The sequence below is a fragment of the Hylobates moloch genome, unplaced genomic scaffold (genome assembly GCF_009828535.3).
Source record: "Hylobates moloch isolate HMO894 unplaced genomic scaffold, HMol_V3 SCAFFOLD_2, whole genome shotgun sequence".
In the NCBI taxonomy this organism is placed as follows: domain Eukaryota; kingdom Metazoa; phylum Chordata; class Mammalia; order Primates; family Hylobatidae; genus Hylobates; species Hylobates moloch.
This window is the reverse complement of record NW_026652277.1, coordinates 156,146,458-156,173,006: the sequence shown is the minus strand read 5'-3', so window position 1 is coordinate 156,173,006 and position 26,549 is coordinate 156,146,458. Positions and strand designations below refer to the sequence as shown.

The 26,549-nt window shown below is 41.0% G+C and overlaps 1 protein-coding gene across 8 annotated transcripts in view; it reads left to right on the top strand.

The window, feature by feature from the left end:
• The window catches only part of NHSL1 (NHS like 1), a 359,178-nt gene that overhangs the window by 328,769 nt on the left and 3,860 nt on the right, over positions 1-26,549 (top strand). For 7 of the 8 annotated variants that reach the window (XM_032160235.2, XM_058435592.1, XM_058435593.1 and 4 more), the window contains 4 exons: positions 5,370-5,562; positions 10,421-10,552; positions 18,670-21,954; positions 22,502-22,634. In XM_032160235.2, the coding sequence (XP_032016126.1) occupies positions 5,370-5,562; positions 10,421-10,552; positions 18,670-21,954; positions 22,502-22,634 (3,743 nt within the window). The remainder of the gene's footprint in view (positions 1-5,369; positions 5,563-10,420; positions 10,553-18,669; positions 21,955-22,501; positions 22,635-26,549) is intronic. The other variant, XM_032160227.2, reaches the window with a different exon arrangement.

The following is a 26,549-nucleotide window of genomic DNA, read 5'->3' as shown; positions in this document are numbered from 1 at the left end:
ATAGTTTCATCTGTTCTCTATTTTCATGTAATAATTCTAAATGAATACTAAGTTTAGCTCTGGCTATAATTCAGTTTTCTAACTTTTACTAACAAATCAAAACAAAAAAGACTGAATTAATCTGTGTTTCTTAGTTAATCCCACTTTTGGATCAGTTGGCTGTTCTGAGAAAGAGAGCATATTTCGTATGAGAATATATGGGAAAGAGACCCTATTTCAGGCTCCACACTGTCCATCTGGTGAGAGCTTGTCTGATTTCCGGGTAGAACCTAGAAATCTCTAAAATGCAGGTCTTCCAGCATCCAAAAATTACAAAGTAACTGTCAGTGTTGCCTGTTTCTCTCCCTTTCTAAATGAAGCAATTTGACACAAGGAATCATGGCTTATGTTTCATTTGTGACTCTCCATTCCTTCCAGGACCAGGATATGGGGTATTGGTGAACATTATTGACCAACTGACAGATCTCAAAATTGCATTTAAGTTCTGAGAGCAAGGCAATTTTGAACTCAATTTTTTAAAAAGTCACCCTATATTGAGGGATTTCATTAACATGAAGCATTTGAATGCTACTTGGGTCATTCTGTTCTCTGTATGGGGAGATTGAGTTGATCAAAACATACAGCTAGTAAGTGACAGTGCCAGGATGCTGGTACACACTGTTTTTTGACTTGTGTAGCTTTTCAAAAGGTTTCGTTCTTATTTACAGATATAAAGGGAGATTTTGTTTTGAGATCAGAAGACCTAGTAGTTTATTGTAAATATTGCCACATTGTTATTTTACACTGTTTCACAGGAGAGACTGTGGGGTCAGTTCTGGCTTCTAATCTCAACTGCCCACTTGTGAACTTTCCAAAAGTCAAGTTACTTTACTCCTTTGAGTCTCCACTTCCTTATTATTAAACAAGGCAAACACTGTGAAGATTAAATGAGATAAGTTCTATAAAGTCCCCACCAAGGGCAAGGCATATAGCCATCAGTTACTAAATGGTGGCCCTTCTGGAGCTCAAATTCTGAAATAACCTTCTATGCAATTCTGATTCGAAGCTTCATGGAACTTATATTCTTGTCGGAGAGACAAGATACATAAATAAAATATATGTGTACTAGTTATATGTACTAAAGAGAAAAAAAGAGAGCAGGGAAAGGGGATACAAAATATTAGGAAGAGGTTGAAATTGAATAGGATGAACAGGTAAGACTCCAACAAAAGAGGACTCTTAAGGGGACCTAAAGAAAAAGAAGGGGCTACCTGTGTGGATGTCTACGGGAAGAGCATTTGAGGCTGTGGGAACAGCAAGTGCAAAGGCCCTGAGGCAGGAGTGTGCATGGAAGGTACAAGGTACAGCATGGAGGATGATGTGGCTGGAGTAGAACAAATATGGGAAAGAACAGTAGGAAATGCAGTCAGGGAGATAACAGTGGTCAGCTGGTAGATCATGTAGGGTCTTGGAGGTCATAGTAAGGACTTTGGAGGGTTTGAATAGAGGAGCAACATGATCTGACTTACATTTCTAAAAGGATCCCTTTGCCTGCTGTGTTGAGAGTAGACTATTGGAAGAGAAGGAGCAGGGGAGGATGGTCAACAAGGGCAGAAAAATGGAGGTAGTTAAGAGGCCAGTGTAATAATCTGATATTAGTATGTCCATCTTAACGGGCTAATCATGTTGTGTTCTGCCATTGAAATGAGGGAGGTTTTTCTGTGCCCCTGCTCTGTTTATACACACTGGGAGGCGTGAAAGTCACATCATCGTGGAAGTCATCCATGCTGGTGTTTTACTGTCATTTAGTAGATTGTGAGACCTAACAGTCACATTTGCATATAACTTTATCTGTGCCCTGCTTGTCTGGGAAATTTTCTTGTAAGAGAAAGGAGCACTTTACAAAATGGACTCTCTTTGTAGTTGTCATACTGGAGTGATCCGTGGCAATTGTCCCTACGGGGAAGTGCTGTTTCATTATGAGAGTTATCGATTCTGACACTATCAGTCAACTAGAAGAAAAGTAGGTTAGTGGGGCTGATGAGCACCATTGAGATGCTTACAAACGGTAGACAGTGCTTCATCCTGCCCCCACAGCAGACGTCATGTGGAAAAGGGAGCCCTTGCTACAGGGCATAGAGAGCCGTAGCCTGAAAGCTTTACTTTGCTTTCTTTTAAACCTTTCTGGTTAGGATTTGCTTCTTATTGCCTTCAAGCTTTATACGGTAGTTGAAGGTTGCTTGAAAAATTATATTTATGTGTATGTATCAGGAAATTGGAGTAATCCTCTAATTTACTAGCTTGAGATTCAAACTCAGACATGTGGCCTTTATACAAACTGCCATGAAATTCTTCAGTGACATTAATTTTAAGTGTGTGTGTGTGTGTGTGTGTGTGCATCTCAAGGGTAGAGAATATGTATTATAAATCAAACTTAAGTGTCACAACTGCAAAACAGCTGGAAATAATTGATTTACATCAGTATGGCTTAGCTGCTGCTGACTCAAAAACCCCTTTGATTGTCTTTTAGGATCTGTGTGAGTTTTAACCCTTTTAACCAGAATCAGATCAAGTATCAATTGATATAGTGCAATTTAGTATTATAAGACACCAACAACACGCTCAGTTTATAAATTGAGTATATTTGTCAATTTAATTACAAACATTATTTCACATTTTCCTTAGGTGGAAAAGAAACTGGATGATCATTTTATGTGTTTTATGTATTAAGAACATCAAGTAAATGTATTGAGATATCTAATTATATGATTTATCTTTTCCACATGCCTTTATTATTGTTAGTCTCCTTGTGGTAAAAGAAAAAAAAGTGAGTACATGTCAATTCATTACTTTGCTTTTCTAAAGTCATATTTATATCAGCACTACCTCCATATCCACGTTTTTTTTTTTTTTTTTGAGACAAGAGTCTCGCTCTCTTGCCATGCTGGAGTGCAGTGGCGCAACCTCGGCTCACTGCAGCCTCAGCCTCCCGAGTTCAAGCAATTCTCCTGCCTTAACCTCCCGAGTAGCTGAGACTACAGGTGCACACCACTACGCCCAGCTAATTTTTTTTTTTTTATTTTAGTAGAGACTGAGTTTCACCATTTTGGCCAGGATGGTCTCAATCTCATGACTTTGTGATCTGCCCGCCTCAGCCTTCCAAAGTGCTGGGATTACAGGCATGAGCCACCACGCCTGGCCCATATCCATGAGATTTAACAGTCATAGACACTTTCACATTTATCGTCTTATTGGGTCCTAAGAGCACCTCTGTGGATGCACAAAGGTAGGCTGTATAGCCCCATTTTACAGCAAAGGAAACATCAAAGTTTAGGAACAGACTCAGGTCTTTGGATTCTTAGTCTAGGGCCCTATCGCCAACAGCAAACTATTTTCATTAGCTCTTACCTAGTCTTTTTCAGATTTATAGAGCTCTAGTAGTTGTAGAATAAATACAGTTTTTTGCAGCAAGATGAATGCAGTAGCAGTAAACAGTGATGACAGTATTCTTGTGTTTAAATTTTTTTTTTTTTTTGAGACAGAATTTTGCTCTTGTTGCCCAGGCTGGGGTGCAATGGTTTGATCTCGGCTCACTGCAACCTCCTCCTCCTGGGTTCAAGTGATTCTCCTGCCTCAGCCTCCCCAATAGCTGGGATTACAGGCATGCGCCAGCATGCCCAGCTAATTTTGTATTTTTAGGAGAGACAGGTTTTCTCCATGTTGCTCAGGCTGGTCTCGAACTCCCGATCTCAGGTGATCTGCCCGCCTCGGCCTCCCAGGGTGCTGGGATTACAGGCGTGAGCCATAGCGCCTGGCCTAAAATTTCTAACCAATGTATTTCTTTGTATTTCTCATCTGTGTCCTCTTAGAGACTTGCATTAAATCCAGAAAGGTTAAAACATGCCTTGTAAAGTTAGATAAATCCTCACAAACAACGTTAAATGAAATAAATAGGTCACAAAAGAGAACAGACAGTGCGATTCCCTTTACAGAAAGTTCAAATATAGGCAAAACAAAGCTGTGGTATTAGAAGTTGGCATAGCAGTTACCCTCGTTTGGGGGTATGTGGTTGGGGTAGGGGGTGTATTGAACTGGGTGCTGGTTGTACAGGTATTCCCTTTGGGAAGGTTCACTGACTTTTTATTCTCCAGTGAAATTCTTTCTAAAAGCTTTATTTTCATAAGTGGTAGTTCAGTTTAAATGCTTTGGACTTAAATGTGTAACTTTATTTTATATTATAAGCTGTCATTTCCCCCACGAAAGTCGATTACCCTTTTTTGTTGTGTTCCTAAGCACCTTGCACTCATTTGGCCTTCTTGGAGCATCTTAGTCACAGAACCAGCTGCTGTGGAGCCAGGTTGAAGTCCATCAAAAAAATGCTTGCCAACACAACTTTCTTGCTTACACTTTTTAAGGTGTTATGGGAAAGAAAGGTATTGAAGAAGGGCTCTTCAGTGGGAATGTTAATCTGTATCAAAACAGATACTGCTAGAAATGTTTTTGTAGAATTCTGATATGGCTCAGAGCAGAGCTTTAGTCAGTGCCGTATAAGTTAACAATTTCACACTGATTTTTTCCCATATAAATGGCTTCGGAAGAGCACAAATAGTTGAACAACAATAGCTCTGTCATTTTTGAAATGTCCCTTGAAGTCAGAGCCTAAAGGAAATAAGATTGAGGCTAGAAATTACTTTGAGCAAAACTAAATTTTAATAAAAATGGAAACTGATGGCCACAGCCATGATGTTTTTCTCTAGGCTTCTAATGTTAAACTAAACCCACGAGCTTGCTTTCTTTTTTAAATTTTTTTTGAGACAGAGTCTCACTCTTTTGCCCAGGCTGGAGTGCAGTGGCACGATCTTGGCTCACTGCAACCTCTGCCTCCCGGCTTCAAGCAATCCTCCTGCCTCAGCCTCCCAAGTAGGTGAGATTACAGGTGCCCACCACCACGCCTGACTAAATTTTTTATTTTTAGTAGAGATGGGGTTTCACCATGTTGGCCAGCTGGTCTTGAACTCCTGACCTCAAGTGATCCACCCTCCTCAGCCTCCCAAAGTGCTGGGATTACAGGCATGAGCCACCACGCCGGCCATTCCATGAGCTTTCCGACCACAGTAGATAGAGGGAAAGCAGAAAGGACTTCAAAGATTTTGTGGGTCAGCAGAACCTTTTGCAGTCCTCACAGTTTACAGACTAAGGCTAGTGTGAATTATGCATATTATAGGTCAGACTCAAGAGGCTGAGCAAACCATTGCTTCTCTTCCTAAAAGCGATCAATTATTTTGGCTTCTTTTAAACCAATCCAATTTTTTTAAAAATAAGAAATATATTCTAAAAGGTTTCTGCCAGCTCTGTATACACTGTGGCTGCTGCTTCTTTTTTCTCTGCAGTGTTCTCTGTCTTCATCAGAAGAAGAAAGATTTCTTTCCATCAGGAGACCTAAAACACCAACCTCAAGTGACTTCTCTGACCTTAATACTCAGACGAACTGGACCAAGTCGCTTCCACTGCCAACACCAGAAGAGAAGATGCGACAGCAAGCCCAAACAGTCCAGGCTGATGTGGTGCCTATTAACATAACTGGTACGCTTTGCTAGCCAGACAGGTTCAGAATGTACTTGGGAGAATGACTACAGCTTTTTGTTATATGCTGTTAGCATTTCATTGCTACATCAAAGGTAAATAGCTGTGGTCCAATGTCATGCTCTTTGTTTAATGAAAGGAATATTAAAACTACATATGTGTGTGCATATAAAATGTCTACTTCTTGTTGGGTTCGAAGACTATGTCGCCAAACACTGGCGTCAAAGAACTCAGTGGTCCAACCGTTCATCTTAAGATTGTCTCTTTTAATTAAATTGCTTTTTAGTAAGCCTTTGGTTATATAGAAACATCTTATAAATGTGGTCCTAGGTATGAAGAAAAAGTATATATTTCCCTTCTAAAGGGTTAAGTAATATTTACAGAAGTAAATAAGTAATTATTTTGTGATGTTTCTAATGATAGATTTTCTAGAAATTTCCTAAAGTAGAAAAAAGGAGACATTACTTAATCGAAATTTCTTCTGAATATGAAATTTTCAGAATATGTTATATTAAGCTAGACTACAAATATTAATTGCCAAACCTGAAATTCAAGTTCTTATGGAATATTATACTCAGCCTGTAATCATTTGTGACAATTAAGGTGACAAGATACATAAAATTCAAAGATGATCTTCCATGAACTTAGGAGAGCTGCTAAAAAGATAGCAAAATTGGCTGGGCATGGTGGCTCACACCTGTAATCCCAGCACTTTGGGAGGCTGAGGCGGGCGGATCACCTGAGGTCAGGAGTTCAAGACCAGCCTGGCCAATATGGTGAAACCCTGTCTCTACTAAAAATACAAAATTAGCAGGGCATGGTGGCATGTGCCTGTAATCCCAGCTACTCTGGAGTCTGAGGCAGGAGAACTGCTTGAACCCGGGAGGCAGAGGTTGCAGTGAGCCGAGAGATCGCGCCATTGTACTCCAGCCTGGGCAAAAAGGAGCAAAACTTCAACTCAAAGAAAAAAAAAAAAAACATCAAAATTTTCCTGCCTTATCACCTCCGTAGCCCACAAGGAGCATGGGTTAGTGGTTTGGGGAGGGCACAAAGTGCAAAATAGACATGTGAAGGGTTAATAGCTTCAACTATTAATTGAATTGTATGTTTGATGGAAATAGATGACTAATAGTGGTCATTGATAATCAGTTCATACAAAGCAGGGCCCTTAAGGCCAGAAGCTAATGAAAAAACTAGGTGACCAAAAAGAATGAGTTTTCCTGAACATTTACTCTGGAAACCCATAGGATCCTTGCTGTGCTTCTGAGGCTACTGCTGTTAGAAAGCTTTAGAAAGCTTTTTGCCATGGCATCGGTGAGCTTGTAAGGGGCTAATAGCATTTTCATAGTCGCTGAAGATTTTTTTTAAAACCTTACCAGATATTTAGAAATTACATTTAGAACTCATATTTTAAATTCCACAGAAATTTTATAAATAAGTGCATGAATTATTTTCAATTCAGTATATATTTTTCCACATTTATTTTACTTAAATCTTAAGAGAATAGCAGGGCATTTTAAGCCATTTTCTCAGCAAACAATGTTATTGATCTTTCTGAATATGTTTCTTATTTACCTAGATCATATTTTTTAAAGATTATTTTTAAAAGTCTAACTATGTTTTAGAACAAAGTATAATGTTTACTGGTCAATGAAATACATGGCTGCTTATTTTCTATAAGAAAATGAATTACATTATTTGATTGATTAAATGCAGCAGAAATGTAATTACATTATATGTAATTAAGTGCCTATGAAATAATATTATAAGATAAGAAGATTGTGCAATGAAATATGACAATCCTTAATGGAATTAAGGTGAAATGCATTATCTTGAGATTAAGAGATTTAAAAGAGTAATTAGAGTTTCAGGAATGAAGAATCATTTGCAATGAATTACACTGTCACAACAGAAGACAGTGTCATGTCTCTGAGCTTTAATTCTATCCTATCTGATGACTAAGTAGAGATGAATTAGAGTTTAAAGAGAGGCCTTTAAAATGCTACTCAGGAAAGGTGAATGAAAATAAAGAAAGAGCAATATGAGTTATGTCAAAATGTAATTTACTTTTAATCGAGTGATTAACATTTTGCAGAAATACCAAAAGTAAATATAATACCTAATCACATATTTATTGATCCATTTTCTACATCTGTGTGTTTACATATACACACATATTTCTTAAAGAATTAGTTTTTCTAATCTGTCATAAAGAAGCAATAAGTTTAAAATTTTCACTTTTAGTGGTTGAATTGACATAGGTTATACAGCTTCCTGCTCTTTAAATTATATATTTCTAAAGTCCTAGAAGATATTTGAGATTAAAAAAAGAAAATTCCTCTAGGGAACTGTCACGTGCTCATTCGTTGGGATGAGCATTGAGCCTCTAGTTTGATTTTCCTAGTAAGGCTCAGCAGGAAAAAAAAAAAAAAAAAAAAAATGGCAATTTCAAATCCAGAGTGCAGCCCACCACGCATAGAGGTAGAATGTTAGCACCATGAGCTGCTGGCTTGAAAATTGATTTAATCCCTTTAGTTATAGTCTTGTGGGCACTCGGCATGTTCTAAAACTTGAGGAAAAAATACTTAAGTTAGTATGTACATGTAAATGTGTTCTATCATCTGCTATGTGGGACAACAACTCTTCCACCTGGAAGACAAGTGTAGAGGTTAAACATACTTAAGTAATTTTTACAAACTGGCTTTGTACTGGTGTTTGAGCTATCCAAGTTTATTTATTTTTTTTTAATTTAAAAGAGTTTAATTGAGCAATGAACAATTCATGAATTGGGCAGCCTCCAGAGCCAGAGTATACCCACAGACTTTCAAGTTTATTTCTAAATAGTAACCATGACTGATGAACGCCATTTTTCAATTAAAGGCAGTGATTAAATTCAACAGATATTTATTGAATAACTGCTTTGTGCCAGGCATTAGCTGAGTGCCATAGGGGATGCTAAAGTACATGCATCACAGTCTGTACCCTCAAAAAATGTATAATCCAGTAGAAGAGACAGACTTTTTTTAGGTCATGATGCAAGATCAAGCATTTGGTGCCTTCAATGACGTGTGTCTTAGGTGTTCATCCTCAAATGGTTTGTTTCTTAATTTTCTGGGAGCTTGAGTGATTTTATCTTTTGTCTAGGAAGCAAAACTGGAGACTAAATGCAATTTTATTTTATTTTTTGATATGGAGGTCTCACTCTGTCGCCCATGCTGGCGTGCAGTGGCACAATCTCGGCTCACTGCAACCTCCGCCTCCCAGGCTCAAGCGATCCTCTCACCTCAGCCTCCTGAGTAGGTGGGACTACGGGCGCATGCCACCACACCCAGATACTTTTTTGTATTTTTGGTAGAGACAGGATTTTACCATGTTGCTTAGGCTGGTCTTGAACCCCTGAGTTCAAGTGATCCACCCACCTCAGCTCTCCAACGTGCTGGGATTATAGGTATGAGCCACCACACTGGCCTAAGCGTAACTTTCTATTAATGTTTTGTCAGTTCTTAATGTCTTGATACAGGGAAGTTTTTTCTTCTGCTGCAGGGAACTAATGAAGCACTGCAGTTGTGACTTGCCCCTCACATGCGCCATTTATGCCATTGCACTTAGTGACCCAGTTTTTCACAGCATTGGCACCTTCTGGTATTCAAGGGTCTTCTCTCAGTCATTTCTATTTTTCTCCATTAGCGACAAGGTTGTAAGCATTTGTAAGCATGGAAGCATTTATTTAAGTTTGTTCCTCAGTAGGGGAAATGTGTTTTGATCATTCAGATGTTTTATTCTCTGTTTTGATTAGATAAGGTTCCCAATTTTTTCTTACCAAAATAGAAGTTACATTGTGCACAACATACCTACGTTGAATGTGTGTCAATAATGCTAAAAGTGAATATTTTATACTTTTATGCATAAAATGATAGAAGTTTGTAATGTGTATGTGTATATATATATATATGTATATTTGAAAATAACTTTTTGAGGAAAATAACCATTCAAAAAGGTCGGTGCTGTAAGACTTTAAAATGGCAGGTAATTTAAAACAGATCAATCAATAACAGATGTTGTTACATACTTTATTATTTTATGGTTTCTCATGATGTGTTAATCAAACACACCTACACTCTAGAAGGAAAAAAAGAAGTCCCATGATGTGGCATTCCAGGTTTGATTGCAAAATCACCTGAAATGTCTGAATTAAGATCAACTTTAAAAAGTAATTATGAAATAGAAGCAATTCATCTTTAACAACAGCAGTGCTACTGGGTCTCATTGTGGTAAAAGTACTTTATCATTATAAGGCGTTTCATTTTTCACTATGGTCGTATGTCACACCACAACAATTACCACAGTCTATCCAAATTGTCAGCCTCCTTGATTGAAGAAAAAGCTTTTCATTCAAGAAATCTTTATTAAGTTACTTATTTCATCACACAAGACAAGAAATTAATGTTGATCTCTGCAAGATGACCAGATGAATGAAACATACTCATTACCATCACCACCTACACACTAATGTAGAGTGGTTTTGGTGACCAGAGGATGTATATGAAACACTTCCAAAATTTTGTTTTGTTAAATAACACAGAGTGACTCTTCCAGTGTGTTACTAAATTTGCATTTGCTACTCCAGCTCATTTGAAAATGAGATCAAGGTGCTTCCTTTGGAAGGCAGAACTTGGAAAACAGCCTTACTGTGATAATGTGCTTTCCTTCCTTTTTTGCCCTTCAGCATTCATCATCATATGACTAGCTAACATTATTAATACCTTCTTATCATTACAACAAGCTTCTGGAAGAAAGTGCATGGTGTCAGCTTGCTTGAAAATAACATTGCTTTGCTTGTTCTACTACTCTACATTAGGGGAGAATTTCGATCGCCAGGCCAGCCTTCGGCGGTCTCTAATTTACACAGACACTCTGGTAAGACGACCGAAGAAAGTCAAAAGGAGAAAGACTATTACAGGAGTCCCTGACAACATACAGAAGGAGCTAGGTATGGCTCATCAGAACTGTATTCTGTTGCCCCTCACTGATGCTCGGCCTTACTGCGCTAACCTCATTCGTGGTGCTTATAAAATCGATACATTCTGATAGCCGTTTTGGTGCCCCAATGGGCCAGCTTCCTTCCTGAATGAGGCATTAGGTGCAAATCTTAACATCCCATGGAGAGAGATGATTGAATTTTGGGGAGAAGGTACAAGGTACAAGGAGAGGGAAGAGCTTAGATGAAAACGATTAACTGGGATGATAGAAATTCATAGTTACCTCATCATCGCTATGTGACATGGAACGTTGGTTATTCCCACAATTAAATTTACTTGTCATTTAGATCTTAAGTTTTCATGAAACAGAAAAGTCATTCTAGGATGTCAAATTACGAATATGGACTTTCACTGTAACTATAATGAGACTACTGGTGGCATTTTGTCATCAGAAACAACAGTCGGATTATTGGTAAATGTCGATAAGATAGAAAATAGTCATTTATGTTGGATGGTGCCTTTATTACTTTCAGTGAAACAATTTCATAGCTTCTTTATTCTTAATTCTTTATGTTCAACCTGTGTTTGGCTGGTGAAGAGGGTTGTTTAATTACCTACTCATTTTGTTTCTGGTTATCTTTATAAACGTTTTGGATAATCCTTTCATTTTCCTCTTTCTAGATCAGCTTCCTCTAATAGGGCCCATAATACCAGAATGTCTGCAGAGGTACCATAGCATAGCTCCTGGGTTAGGACTAAGGACTCAAGTGCCAGCCCGCTTGGTTGAGCCCTAAATCTGCCACTTGCTCTCCGGGTGACCTCAGTTAACTTCATCTCTCTGAGTCTACTTCCTCATTTAACAAACAGGCTTGGTGATGTTACTAGAACCTACCTCTTAGGGTTGATTGAGGACAATTTGTGCATGTGAGGCCCTTGGTACTTGGTTAGTACCTGGTACTACCATAAACATAATAGCTACTGTGGTCGTTATTATAGGAAACTTAATACTACCTGTCTTGAAATGTGTCCTTTCCTCTTTGGCCAACCTATGAACTTATTTCCTAATAGTTACTTTCACTCGATGTTTTTATTTACTCTCAAAAGTTACACTGTAGAAACTCGGAGTCATTATTTCTAAAGTTTGCAGTTAGTCTTTTAGTCAAAATGAGTTTAACCAGCAATAGTGATCTATCTGTAATAGCACCTTGAGGTTGTATGTCAGCTTCTGGGTGCTACAGACATTGTGCTTCTCTATTTGTTTTCCCAAACATCCCTGATTGAATGCCTTGTATCAGAGAGCACAGACTCGCTTATCTTTAGCTGGCATTTTCTCCTTTACTGCCATCCACTTGTGTAGTATATATGCTCTGCCTTCTATGCTGTAGCAACAGTCAGATGAGAATAGCAATGCTCTGCCTTTGCTACAGGCAGCCACAGTGACCCAGATGGTATACAGGTGTTCGCCCTGTTCTATCATGGATTGGTTTATTACGAACAAAGGCAAGACTGCAGCTGCTCCTGTGGGATTGTGAAGTCTGTCTTTGGTTCGTGCCCCACATGCTGCTGCTATTAGTGGCCTGGTTCCTCTGTGGCTACCTCAGGTCTCCAGGCACCTTCCCTCAACCTACCTTAAGGAAACGTGTGCTTTCTCTCTCTCCTCTCAGTTTATGCCTTATTCTTTCAGACTCTTTTTTCCAGTCTTGAAGTGACAGCTAACTAATTTGGAAACTAATCTGTACTCATATGTTCAGTAGATAGTTAATGGAGTAATTATCTAAAGCACTCCAGCAACATTTATACTTTAGCTGGTCTTTTTAGGAGATGTGCCTTCAAGGAGTGACTTTAAAGACAGGCTTTTAGGCCCTTTGTAAGATCAGAAGGATAGTGTGGCCTAAATAAAGATGCACATACACATAAGTATTCCATATGCATTGTCTATATGCGTACGTAATATGACATCTAGAATGAGAGTTACAAATTTTTATCACTTTTATTACTGAACCAACCAGTATGGAAGGCAATAACTCAGTTGTTTCTTTGATCTTACTAGAATGTTCTGGCCAGCTAGATAAATCGTATCTTTTGTAATTTTAGTATTTTTTAAATCAGTGATTAAAATCTCTGGAATCCACGTTCATTTCTTTTACATGTGACATGAAACTGCCACTAATGCTGGAGGGAAGAAAATAGCTTTCCCCACATCATCTGGGTTGTGACAGTTGCCAGACACGAGACAGTCAATATCATTGCGGTCGATGACATGACCTGGATTAGAACTGGAGGTCAACGAGACAACTGTATCTAAGAGCTAGTTTTTTTAAAAAAAAGATAATTAGACAAGGACTCTAGTTTTGTAGATAGGCTAGTTTGGAGGATTACTGGATAGAATGAGGAGTTAACATTTATATACAATTTTATTTAGCAAAAATATTGGATTACATATTTATTTGTTCTGTCCTTTCAGGACTTCTGGTTGACCTTGCCTTTTTTCCCAGTATTTTACACTTACAAGGACTCCGGTTTGGAAGTCTCAAACTACCAAAGTAGTATATCTAGGTAATGATGATCAAAAATAGACACTTTATATTTTCTTTAAAATTAATCTTCTTCTAGATATAAGACATACAGGGGAAGTATAACAAACAAATTAGACAAAAAAGAAAATGATGGCCCAAAGGAACAGCATTCACTAGGAGAGATGCACCCTGTCCAAAAGACATTGCCCAAGTTGCCAGGGGCTTTGGATTTTTTAAAAAATCTAACCATAGAGAGGTACTTCCATGAATTAGAAAGGTATATTATCTTAATTATATGCAGTTTTTATTTCAAAATCCATAAATAATAGACTCTGGAGACTAGCCAGTATATAACACTTTAAAATCAAGGTATGATATTAATGCTTACTTCCAAAACTTATCTGATAAACTAAAATTTGTTGCCTTTCGTTTCAGTGAATTGGACATTTTGAATTTTTTCTTTTATCTTAAATCTGTACAGAAATGTATCTGAACGTCACATTATTAGGTTTCATCTTTTAGAATCAGATAGGATTATTTTGTTGATATATATATTACACTTGGCTAGTGAACTTATCCCCATACATATTCTCTAAGCAGAAAAGGCCTCATCTAAAGGAATCCCTTTATGAATAATTTTTGGTAGTTTATACTAAGAAACTATCTACTTGACAAGACTTTTTAAAAACTCATAGCCTAAACCTTAAATAAACTAACTGGTAAATACTCAGCATCCTTAATTACATTATTTTTTAGAAATTCAAAATATTATTAATAAAAGAAAAAGTATAAATAATTATTTCTGTACATTAGGTCTTAAAATCAGATAAATTCCATCAAGTTTGACCAGCACCTAAGTGGTCTACACTTGTTTGTAGTTGTCTTTTTGTAGTTTGTTCTGTCCTTTAACCTGTAAAGACATACCTCAGGGATACTGCAGCTATAGTTCCAGACCACTACAATAAAGTGAATGTTGCAATATAGCAAGTCACACGAATTTTTTGGTTTTCCAGTACCTGTAAAAGTTACGTTTACACTGTGCTGTGGTCTACTAAGTATGCAATAGCATTATGTTAAAAAAAATGTACAGTGTAGAAATACCTGATTGCTAAAAAATACTAAGGATCCCCTGAGCCTACAGACAGTCGCAATCTTTTTGCTGGTAACGGGTCTTGCCTCGTCGTTGATGGCTGCTGACTGATCAGGGTGGTGGTTGCTGAAGGTAGAAATGACTGTGGCAGTTTCCTAAAATAAGACAACAGTGACATTTGCCACATTGACAGATCCTTCCTTTCTTGAAAGATTTCTCTGTAGCACGTAATACTGTTTACTAGCATTTTACCGACAGTAGAACTACTTTCAAAATTTGAGTCAATCTCTCAAAACCTGCTGCTGCTTTATCAACTAAGTTCATATAATATTCTGAATCCTTTGTTGTCATTTTAACGATGTTCACAGCATCTTCACTAGTAGAGTCCATCTCAAGAAAGCATTTTCATTGCTCATCTGTAAGAAGCAATGCCTCCTTGTTCAAGTTTGATCATGAGATTGCAGCAATTCAGCCACATCTTCAGGCTCCACTTCTAACTCTAGTTCCTTGCTGTTTCTACCACATCTGGAGTCACTTCCTTCACTTCAGTCTTGATCCTCTCAAAGTTATCTACGAGAGCTGGAATCAATTTCTTCCAGACTCTTACTAATGTTGATATTTTGACTTTCTCCCATGAATTAAAATTGTTCTTACTGTGCTAGAGTAGTGAATCCTTTTCAGGTTTCCAACTTTGCTCAGATCTATCAGAGGAATCACTATCTATGGCACCTTTGGCCTTACAAAATGCATTACAAAATTAAGACTTGAAAGTCAAAATTACTCTTTAAGCCATGGGCTGCAGAATGAATGTTGTGTTAACAGGCATGAAAACATTTATGTCTTTGTACATCTTCATCAGAGCTCTGGGGTGATTAGGTGCATTGTATTTTGTGTGTGTGTGTGTGTGTGTATGTTTGGTTTTTTTTTGAGACGGAGTTTCACTCTTGTTGCCCAGGCTGGAGTGCAATGGTGCGATCTTAGCTCACTGCAACCTCCGCCTCCTGGGTTCAAGCGATTCTCCTGCCTCAGCCTCCCAAGCAGCTGGGATTACAGACATGCGCCACCACGCCTGGCTAATTTTTTTGTATTTTTAGTAGAGACAGGGTTTCTTTATGTTGTTCAGGCTGGTCTCGAACTCCTAACCTCAGGTGATCTGCCTGCCTTGGCCTCCCAAAGTGCTGGGATTACAGGCGTGAGCCACTGCGCCCCGGCCTAGGTGCATTGTAAATGAAATAAATCTTTTTTTTTTCTGAGCAGTAGATCTCAACTGTGGACTTCAAAGTATTCAGTAAATCATGCTGTAAGCTGACATGCTGTCATCCAGGCTTTGTTGTTCCATTTACAGAGCACAGGCAGACTCTATTTAGCATAATTCTTAAGGACTCTAGGATTTTCAGAATGGTAAAAGAGCATTGGCTTCAACTTAAAGTCACCAGCTACTTTGGCTGTAACAAGAGTCAATTTGTGCTTTGAAGCTTTGAAGACAGGCATCGACTCCTCCTCTTGTAGCTTTGAAAGTCCTAGATGCCATCTTCCATTAGAAAGTCGTTTCATCTACATTGAAAACCTGTTGTCGAGTATAACCACGTTCATCAATTAACCTACCTAGATTCTCTAGATAAATTTCTGCAGCTTTTCCATCAGCATTTGCTGCTTCACTTTTATGTTATAGAAATGGCTCCTTTCCTTCAACCTCATGAAACAACCTCTGCTAGCTTCCAGCTCTTCTTCTATAGCTTCCTCACCTCTCTCAGCTTTCACAGAATTGAAGAGAGTTAGGGCCTTGCTCTGGGTTAGGCTTTGGCTTAAGGGGAATGTTGTGGCTGGTTTGATTTTCTGTCCAGACCATTAAGACTTTCTCCATATCAGCAATAGAGCTGTGTTTTTATTTGTGTGTGTGCTGGAGGAGTACTCTTCATTTCCTTCAAGCACTTTTCCTTTGCAGTCACAGCTCAGTTAACTATTTGGCACGAGAGGCCTAGCTTTTGGCCTGTCTTAGCTTTTGACATGCCTTCCTCACTAAGCTTAATCATTTCTAACTTTTGATTTAAAGTGAGAGACATGCAACTCTTCCTTTCGCTTGAACCCTCAGAGGCCATTGTAGGGTTATTAATTGACCTAATTTCATTATTGTTGTATCTCAGGGAATAGAGAAGCCCAAGAAGAGGGAGAGAAACTGGGAAACAGCTGGTCAGTGGAGCAGTCAGAACACACACAACATATATCAATTACATTTGCTGTCTTATGTGGGTGTGATTTGTGGCACCCCAAAACAATTACAATAGTAATATCAAAGATCACTGGTCACAGATCACCATAACAGATCTAATAACAATGAAAAAGTTTGAAATATTGCAAGAATTACCAAAACGTGACACAGAGACACACAGGAAGCACGTTAGAAAAATGGCATCAATAGACTTGCTCAACACAGGGTTGCCACAAACCTTCGACTTGTAAAAAAATAAAAATAAAAAAACACACAGTTATCTGCAATGCACAATAAAGCTAAGCACAGTAAAAAGATGTATGCATGTATAGCATTCATCTGTTTCCTATCATATTCTGAAACTTTTTATACTGTGAAAATATTGGAGGGTCTGTTTTGGGAATAGAATTTTGGTGGTCCTTGTGATAAGATACATTAGTTTTTTCATATGCTTTTTAAGGTCTTTAGGAAATGTTTTTGTTTTAATAAGAAAGTTATACTTAGCTGTAGAGGGTGATAAAATAGCTGTATTTCCATTTTTTTTACATGCCTAGAATGGTTTCACATTTAAAACTGCTACCCAAAAGTATCAGGATTTTGTTTATGCTACTTAAAGACAGTTAAAAATCTACCACTAACTCCATGCAAAAACTAGTACAATTTTGAAAGAAAAACATGTATTTGTTTATATGAGTTCAATTCCAAACACTCAAAACTTATTGTTGAATGGAATGAGGTATTTTGAGTGTTTGGAATTGAACTCGTATACACTGATACACCGATACCAGTCAACTTCCCATCTTCTAAATTACTAAATGGCAAAATTTTGCACCTCCTCAAAGTGGGTTTTTCTTCTGTCCTGCCCTTTTGCCCATTTCCCTCTCTGTGTGGGACAGCCTTGTGTGTGTGTGTGTGTGTCTGTCTGTCTATCTGTCTTCAGCGAGTGAGTACTTTTTGAAAGAGGGTAGAGAGAGGAAATAGATCATCTTTGCTAAAAATACAAGCATAAAAATTCCTCTCCATCATCACAGTGAAGGAGAAGGCTTTATGCCAGGATCCTTCCTTCCAGGGTGCCATCTCCTTTGAGGTTGATACAAGCACATTGCTGCCATTTCAATACTACCCTCTGCTATCTGAGTGAGCAACAGGCATTCTATATCCAGTCCATGCCCTGGTTAGATTATGTGTTGGGAGAGGGAAGCCTTAGGAACCCCATCAGTCCTAGGGTCACATCCAGGTGTCCACTGACACAGAGAGGTGTGCTTGACTTGCGTTGCTCAGCAAAGCCCGTGTTGAGATAGATACTTTTGGGTCCTTGTTGGATGGAGATAACAGGGAGAACTACAGTTTTACTACTATTTTTAGAGATTCGATTTGTCTTAAGGATTGACTTTTTTTTTTCTCAGTACACTTTGGGTAGATTCTTGTCTTTGTGATTTTTTTTTTTTCTCATAAGCTCTGTTCTTTCCTTGGTAGCTTGAAATCTAACTGTTTACACTTAAGGTTTACCTCGTCCACGTCCCTCTCTGTTGGCTCTTCCTTGTGTTTCTTTCTTTCTGTCTTTTTTTGTTTTTTTTTCTTAACATACTATTCTCTGTTTGGTTGTAAAACTCCAACGAATAAATCATCCTAATTTGAGGAAATGTTCACTGGATCAGTTCCTGCTGGTTTCCCCGACTAGAACACAACAGATTGCTGTTGAATTTTGAATGTCACCAACAGACAGATAATGGCTTCAGATGGATAACGAAATGTTTGGAACACAGATGGGCCTGTAAATCAATTTTCTTTGCCTTAGAATTTCCTTCTGACATAAAGAATTAATGTAATTAACACTGTTTTATGCCAGTACCCCTCAAATATGGTATCTCTGTGGCCCTATTGTTCAATTACTACATTCATCTGCCTTTGGGAAAGATGTGTCACTGCTTGATAGATGGTCTGCACAGTCACCCAGTGGGCGAAAGGCTACCTTGAAGACTTTACTGAAAGGTGATTATTTCAAAGTAAATCCTCCTCCAAGCCCTCAGCAGCCTTGATCTTGAAGGGATACCCTGAGAATTCCATACGCAGCACTCAAGCCATAGGAGGATTGGAGGCACAAGTTAAGAGAAGTACCTGACATTCATGACAATAATTTTTGTTTTAGAGCTATCAGTATCTTTTTAAATGTACTTAGATACCTACAGGAGAAAGGAAATTAAATCAAATAGAAAAATTTTTTAAAAATTCTGTCAGAGAGGGGTGAGGGTACACTTGATGAACTATGGATTTTATTTTCAGGTAACAAGCCTCTTTCTGCTTTATCTCCAGCATCAGGCACTGGCCAAGATGATGTTGATGGCCACTCAGTGTACACCCCTGATCACTACTCTACACTAGGAAGGTTCGATAGCTATCGGTCTGCTGGGCAGCGCTCAGAAACCAGGGACTCCAGCTGTCAGACGGAGGATGTGAAGGTCGTACCACCTTCCATGAGGAGAATCAGGGCACAGAAGGGGCAAGGCATTGCTGCCCAGATGGGCCACTTCTCAGGTTCCTCTGGCAACATGTCTGTGCTGAGCGATTCTGCGGGGATTGTATTCCCTTCCCGCCTCAACAGTGATGCTGGCTTCCATAGTCTTCCGCGTTCTGGAGCAAGGGCAAACATTCAGTCTCTTGAGCCGAGGCTGGGTGCCCTCGGCCCTGCAGGAGACATGAATGGCACTTTCCTCTACCAGAGAGGTCACCCACAAGCAGGTGAAAACTTAGGCCATTTAGGAGGTGCCTCAGGGACTGGAACACTTTTGAGACCCAAATCCCAGGAGCTGAGACACTTCGAGAGTGAAAATGTAATGAGCCCAGCGTGTGTGGTTTCTCCTCACGCAACCTACTCCACCAGCATCATCCCAAATGCCACACTGTCTTCCTCTTCCGAGGTCATCGCTATTCCCACTGCTCAGAGTGCAGGGCAGCGGGAAAGTAAAAGTTCCGGCTCATCACATGCAAGGATAAAATCCAGAGACCACCTCATCTCCAGGCATGCTGTGAAAGATGATCATCAGCCTGCCGGTCACCACTGGAATGAGGGCCACACCACCATTCTTTCACAGGCCTTAGACCCTCATTCCTCTGGTGAACCCACACTGTTGTCCCTGTGTGACTCAGCAGTCTCTCTAAATGCTCCAGCAAATAGGGAGAATGGGTCCCAAGCCATGCCGTATAATTGTAGAAACAACCTGGCCTTCCCAGCCCACCCCCAAGATGTGGATGGCAAGAGTGAATCTAGTTATTCAGGGGGCGGAGGGCACAGCAGCTCGGAGCCCTGGGAATACAAGTCCTCAGGTAATGGAAGGGCATCCCCCCTGAAGCTGCATTTAGCAACTCCTGGCTACTCCACTCCCACAAGTAACATAAGCAGCTGCAGTTTGGACCAAACGTCCAACAAAGAGGATGCTGGGTCACTGTATTCCGAGGACCACGATGGCTACTGCGCATCTGTGCACACTGACTCTGGACATGGATCTGGGAATCTGTGCAATAGCAGCGATGGCTTTGGGAACCCCAGGCACAGTGTGGTCAATGTTTTTGATGGAAGAGCTCAGAAAAACCAAGGGGACCGGTCCAATTACCAGGATAAATCCCTAGCAAGAAACATCTCTTTGAAGAAAGCAAAGAAGCCTCCCCTGCCACCCTCCCGGACAGACTCCCTCCGCAGGATTCCCAGGAAGAGCAGCCAGTCTAATGGGCAGGTGCTCAACGAGAGCCTGATCGCCACACTCCAGCACTCACTGCAGCTGAGCCTCCCAGGCAAGGGTGGCAGCTCGCCCTCCCAGAGCCCCTGCAGTGACTTGGAAGAGCCCTGGCTGCCCCGCTCCCGGAGCCAGAGCACGGTTAGCGCTGGCAGCAGCATGACTTCCGCCACCACCCCCAATGTCTACTCCCTGTGTGGGGCCACGCCATCGCAGAGTGACACAAGCAGCGTCAAGTCAGAGTACACGGACCCCTGGGGTTATTACATTGACTACACGGGCATGCAGGAAGATCCGGGGAACCCAGCAGGGGGCTGTTCAACCAGCAGTGGGGTGCCCACTGGGAATGGGCCAGTCCACCATGTCCAAGAAGGGTCCAGAGCCACAATGCCCCAAGTGCCCAGTGGTTCAGTCAAACCAAAGATCATGTCACCAGAGAAGTCACACAGAGTCATTTCTCCATCCAGTGGGTATTCCAGCCAGTCGAATACACCCACAGCACTCACCCCTGTGCCTGTGTTTTTAAAATCAATGTCACCAGCAAATGGGAAGGGGAAGCCCAAGCCCAAGGTACCAGAAAGGAAGTCCTCTCTGATATCTTCAGTATCCATTTCCTCATCGTCCACTTCTCTTTCCTCTAATACTTCTACTGAAGGAAGTGGCACTATGAAGAAGCTGGATCCAGCCGTGGGCTCTCCCCTGGCTCCTCCTCCTCCTGTTCCCTCTCCTCCATCCCTTTGTCCTGCAGACAGGTCTCCTTTTCTTCCTCCCCCACCTCCTGTAGCAGATTGCTTCCAGGGCTCTCCTCTGCCTCACTCTCCTGTGTTCCCCCCTCCGCCGCCAGAAGCTCTCATTCCTTTCTGCTCCCCACCTGATTGGTGCCTTTCTCCTCCCCGCCCTGCACTGAGCCCCATTCTTCCAGATTCACCTGTGTCCTTGCCATTGCCCCCACCTCTCTTACCTTCCTCGGTACCCCCACCCGCCCCACCTCTTGACCCCAAATTCATGAAAGACACCAGGCCGCCTTTCACAAATTCTGGCCAGCCAGAATCCTCCCGGGGATCCTTGAGGCCGCCTTCTACCAAGGAGGAGACCAGCAGGCCCCCCATGCCCCTGATAACCACGGAAGCATTGCAGATGGTGCAGTTGAGGCCCGTGAGAAAGAACTCAGGCGCTGAGGCAGCACAGTTGTCTGAACGAACAGCTCAGGAACAACGAACTCCAGTTGCTCCACAGTACCACTTAAAGCCATCTGCTTTCCTGAAATCCCGAAATAGCACAAATGAAATGGAGAGTGAAAGCCAGCCTGCCTCTGTGACAAGCTCGCTTCCGAAGCCTGCCAAGAGCTCGAGTCAGGGTGACCATGGCAGTGCGGCCGAGCGCGGTGGCCCTGTGAGCCGCAGCCCTGGAGCTCCAAGCGCTGGCGAGGCAGAGGCTCGGCCCAGCCCCAACACCACCCCACTCCCAGACTCTTCACCCAGCAGGAAGCCACCCCCCACTTCCAAGAAGCCCAAACTGTTCCTGGTGGTGCCACCTCCGCACAAAGATTTTGCAGTGGAGCCCGCAGAGAACGTGAGCGAAGCCCTCCGATCTGTGCCCAGCCCCACGAGGGGAGAGGAGGGCTCTGTGCACAGCAGGGAGGCAAAAGAGAGTTCTGCAGCCCAAGCTGGCTCTCATGCCACGCACCCTGGCACCTCGGTTCTTGAGGGAGGAGCTGCAGGATCCATGTCTCCCGGCAGAGTGGAAGCCAATGTCCCCATGGTTCAGCCTGATGTCTCACCAGCCCCCAAGCCGGAGGAGCCAGCCGAGAACAGTGCGGATACTGGGGGCGATGGGGAGAGCTGCCTATCTCAACAGGACGGAGCAGGTGAGTCTGGCTTCCTGGCTTCTCTCTCCTGTGCCCTCTGCCCATATGCAGCTGAACCAGATAGGGTTGTTGAATGCTCACACGTGGAAAGAACCCAGGTAGATCAGATTCATGTTAAAGCTAGCAGTATGTAGGCTTCTGTTCTAAAACACAGATTAAGTTACCAACTTTGCATTTTGTTATTATTTTTAAAATCTAGACCTAAAGGCATGGCAGAAAATAGGGGGGTGGAGATGATCTGCAGCAGGCTGGGTATTAAATAGCAATGGGCAACACTCCCTTCCAAAGAGCCGCGCAAAGAAACGTTGCAACAAAATTTAAGAGAGATGCCATGGGCGTTCTATACTTTAACAAAGAATGAGCTCTGGCTCTCAGGCTAGTGTCATTTCCTCCCTTCTTTGTAAACTATCAAACTACAGACCCACGGCATCTCCCTGTAGTTCTCACATTGTTGGGAATGGCAGGGAAGCAGCATATTTAGAAGCTTGGCTGAGGACTGAAATTCTAGTCACTTGTGCGTCTTGTGTGCCTGCCTGCTTTTCTGTAGCTGGGGTGCCGGAGACCAACGCAGCCGGTTCATCCTCAGAGGCCTGTGACTTCCTCAAGGAAGACGGGAGTGATGAGGTAATGACCCCCAGTCGACCCAGGACCACAGAAGACCTTTTTGCAGCTATTCACAGGTATTTCAAACTCCTTCCTCTGACTTTAATCTACTGTGTATAATTCCTTCCTTCCAAGCAGCACCTCAATTTACTTTTCTTCCTTGAGGTTTCTTCTGTCACCCAATCATAACTCTTTAACTTTACTGTTGATTTTTTAGTGGGTTTCTATAGTTTTATTTCCTCTGACTCCAATTTCTGTTTTACTTTGTCTCACTGATTTTTGTGACATTGGGGACAGTGGCTCAATGTGATACCTTCTGGTAGGCGCTGCTCTTCCTGGCAAGGAGCGCAGTGTGGCAGTCATAAGACAGAGTATATTAACAAGAGTCAGATTAAAGCGACTGACAGTGCAGTCAGGAGGAGGAATGCTATGTTCTGTGGACTCAGGATGCACAGACTAGCTCCATGGGACTCTCTTCCTAAAGATGTTTTAGTTTATTCTAATTTTTTTCGTTTTACAGAAAAACCACGATTATACAGTGCAATTTCTTTGGCCGCTTAAGTGTTTCTATAAGAGTACGACCCTTTAAGCAGGAGCAAAAGAATGATTTGTGCTTGTTAATATACCACTAGTGCCATCTACTGGCATCAGAAATCGTTGGGTTTAAAAACAAAAAAGGGTAAAATTTTCAAAGTAATGGCCTGAACTGTTATACTTTTTATATGTGGTCACCTTTAAGAGTAAATATGACTTAGCACTAAGGTTTTACTTATTGCACCATTTTTCTGATTGTAAACAGCTGAGTACTCCCACAACAGTGTCATTGTAAAAACTGATGACTGTGTATGTGCAACTACGTTAAGCCGTAATGCTGCATAAACCTTTTGCTTCCTTCTAGACTTCTCTACCACAGTATTTCCAGGTAACTCTAATGAATGTCCTTATGCTGCCAAGGCCTTATTTTGCCCTGAATGAAGATCCTTTTTTTTTTTTAACCTCCTGAAACAAAGCATCCTGTAGAATCATTTGATTCTGTGTGTGAATGATCTTATGTCAGCATTGCTTTCCCAATTCTTGGACTCTCCCTGAAAAGACTACTGCATAAGATGAAAAACATAGTGCTGTACCTACCTGAAACTCTTCATGCAACACATAAACATCTAACTTGGTGTGGGGGGAACGAAGCTGGTGAATTCATGTGCTTGTCAAGAATTATGCTCTTTATGTCGCTCCTGTAGTGTTGGTATAATAGATCCTACAGACTGCCCCCTTTAATGTGGACTGGTTTCTTTAATCTCATTAGAAGTGAAAAGGTAGCTAGTTGTCCAATTATTTCTCAAAACAGAGAAATGATAAATGATGCATGCTTTGAAACTTCACTGGCAATTCTAGAAGTTCCCATAGATGTTTCTAACTCTTAACCACGCTGGACACATAAGAAGCACTCAATAAATATTTCCTGAATTAAATGAAACCAACTGTATTTAACCATTAGAAGATTCTTCCAAGACTCAGAGTATTTCATTTAGTATGGAATGCCCTGGGTTGCTAAATATACAGGCATATCTATCTATTTATAATAGCCATCCACGGAGAAGATTTGCGTGGCCTGGTTGTTCTGTGTACTAGATACTTGGTTCCAGTGAGGAAACCCAACTGTTGTGGGTCCAAATTACTGCGTATTTTTTCCCAAAAACTTGCTAAAGGCCTCTTCTGTATTTTGGCAACCTTCTTAAGGCACCGAAAAATGTGTGGTTTCTCTTACTAGGGCGTTACATCGACTGCAGATGTAGAATTCGGTCAGTTGGTATTATTCAGTGCACGTATGAGAGAAGTCAAAGCCAAGTAGGCCTTAGGAATGGATTGCAGAGAGAGAGTGAGGACACATGCTAATTTCTGTTGTAGCGTTGAGAATAAATTAGCAGACATAGTAAAAATCCATCTACTGTCTGTGCTTTTTTAGGGCTTTATTTTTATGTCCTTCAGTGCTTAAGCTCATAATTTAAAATAAAGAATATCTAAGTTGAAACACAGCTTCCAAATTTTATAATGCAAATTAATTCGCTTCAGATCTAAAGCCAGATGGAAAATGTAGAACACCAGTTGAGGTGTGAAGTTTTTATATTTATTGAAGTAATTAGTTTTAAAATCAGTGTTAACTGTTTAAGCACTTTTTATAGCCGTCTTCATTAAAAATACATATTCGTGTGTGTGTGTGTGTATGTATATGCAAAGAATTTGTACGTTTAGATTTAATCATTTTAGTGGGCACCTGCTCTTGAGAGATGGCAGTGCTTTCATAAAATCCCATCTTTCTTCCTTTTTTTTTTTTTTTCTTTTTGATACAGAGTCTCACTCACTCTGTCACCCAGGCTGGAGTGCAGTGGTGTGATCTTGGCTCACTGCAACCTCTGCCTCCCAGATTCGAATGATTCTCCTGCCTCAGCATCCCAAGTAGCTGGGATTTTAGGCGTGTGCCATGCCCGGCTAATTTTCATATTTGTAGTAGAGACATGGTTTCACCATGTTGCTCAGGCTGGTCACCCCATCTTCTTTCTTAATTCCATGTCTACAATTAAAGGTCATAGTTTTACTCAAGTTTAGTTGTGACTTGTTCAGTGGATCTCAGCATAGTCTCACCATTTAAAATCTAAATTACAAGTTAAGTCACCAGCCAATACCTAAAAGAATGAAATGAGCAGAGCTGCTTTGGGGAGTCGACCATGTAAGTGGTGAGGCCATGTGCTATAAGCTCCAGTCCTAGTTGTCATACTGACAAGTTACCTTTCCTCAGTTACCTTTTCTGAAACCCAAAGTGGTTGGACTAGACCATTTCTAACGTCTTTTCTAGCTCTACAATTTCGAGATGTTAGGATGTCTGTAGTTTTTTCGGCCGATCCTAACTCTTATCAGGGCACTGCTCTTGTTAACTACTGAGCGGGACCATGAAACCTGTGTCATAGGCCATGTTCTGCAGTCCCAAAGAGTCTGGTGCCCTGTCCACTCTGGCCACCCTTCAGACTCTGTATTGGGTCCTTACCATTTCCCAGCTTCTGCTTTAGTGGCATCTTTTTGACCAGAAGAATGGAGATGACCCCAGGAACACTAAGCCCAGGGCAGCCAGCATGGGCCCATGCTGCCCTCTGTCTTGCTGTGTAAGCCACGTAAAAACTAAATCCATTTTCTATGTGACATTCAAAGGTTTGTTAAGCACCTGCTCTATGCCTGACCAATTATGGCTATCACTGCATTCATGTGTACTGACAAACTGTGACCTATATACTGTTATTCCCCTTTTTGTGACAGGAAAAATACACAGTCAGAAATGTTAACTTGTCCAAGGTGACAGAACAAGGAAGCTTTAGCAGTGGGAGTTATGTAGCTAGCTTCTTTATTTCACTTAATCTTCACAAACCTGTGAGGTTGGTATCTTATAAGTGAGGAGGCACGGCATGCATGGGTAATTTGTCCCAGGTCACACAGCGAGAGGTGGGAAGAGTCTGGTTTCAACTCTTAATCTGTATGTACAGATATCATACTCTCAACCTTTCCCTGCTGCATATTCTACAATTTTATAGCAGGAAAAGAGATACCCACGTCTTTATTCTATTAACTGTGTTGAGTTTCCTTAAAACAAGTTCTCCTGCACTTAGCTAAGAGACACACACTGAGTTGTTGTCATGAAGAGACCAGCAAGGGGCCACTTGGCTCATTGGCTTCATCATCTCTTTGTCACTGGCAATGGAAAGCACATTGAACAGTGAGGTTCTTAGAGACTCAGGACAAGAAATACCTACAGGAAACCTTCAGCTTTCTTTGATTGCCCGTTCGTCTTCCCCACCCCACCCCACCCCTCACATTTTCTTGATCAGTGCAAGGTTTGCTGAGCCGATCATGAAGCAGGGTCTGGCATGGAGGGTTCGCCTTTGTTTTCTGGAAGGCTGGATTTTAGAAGTTGGCACATGGTCCTGGAAGAGCTGAGGAAGACTGGT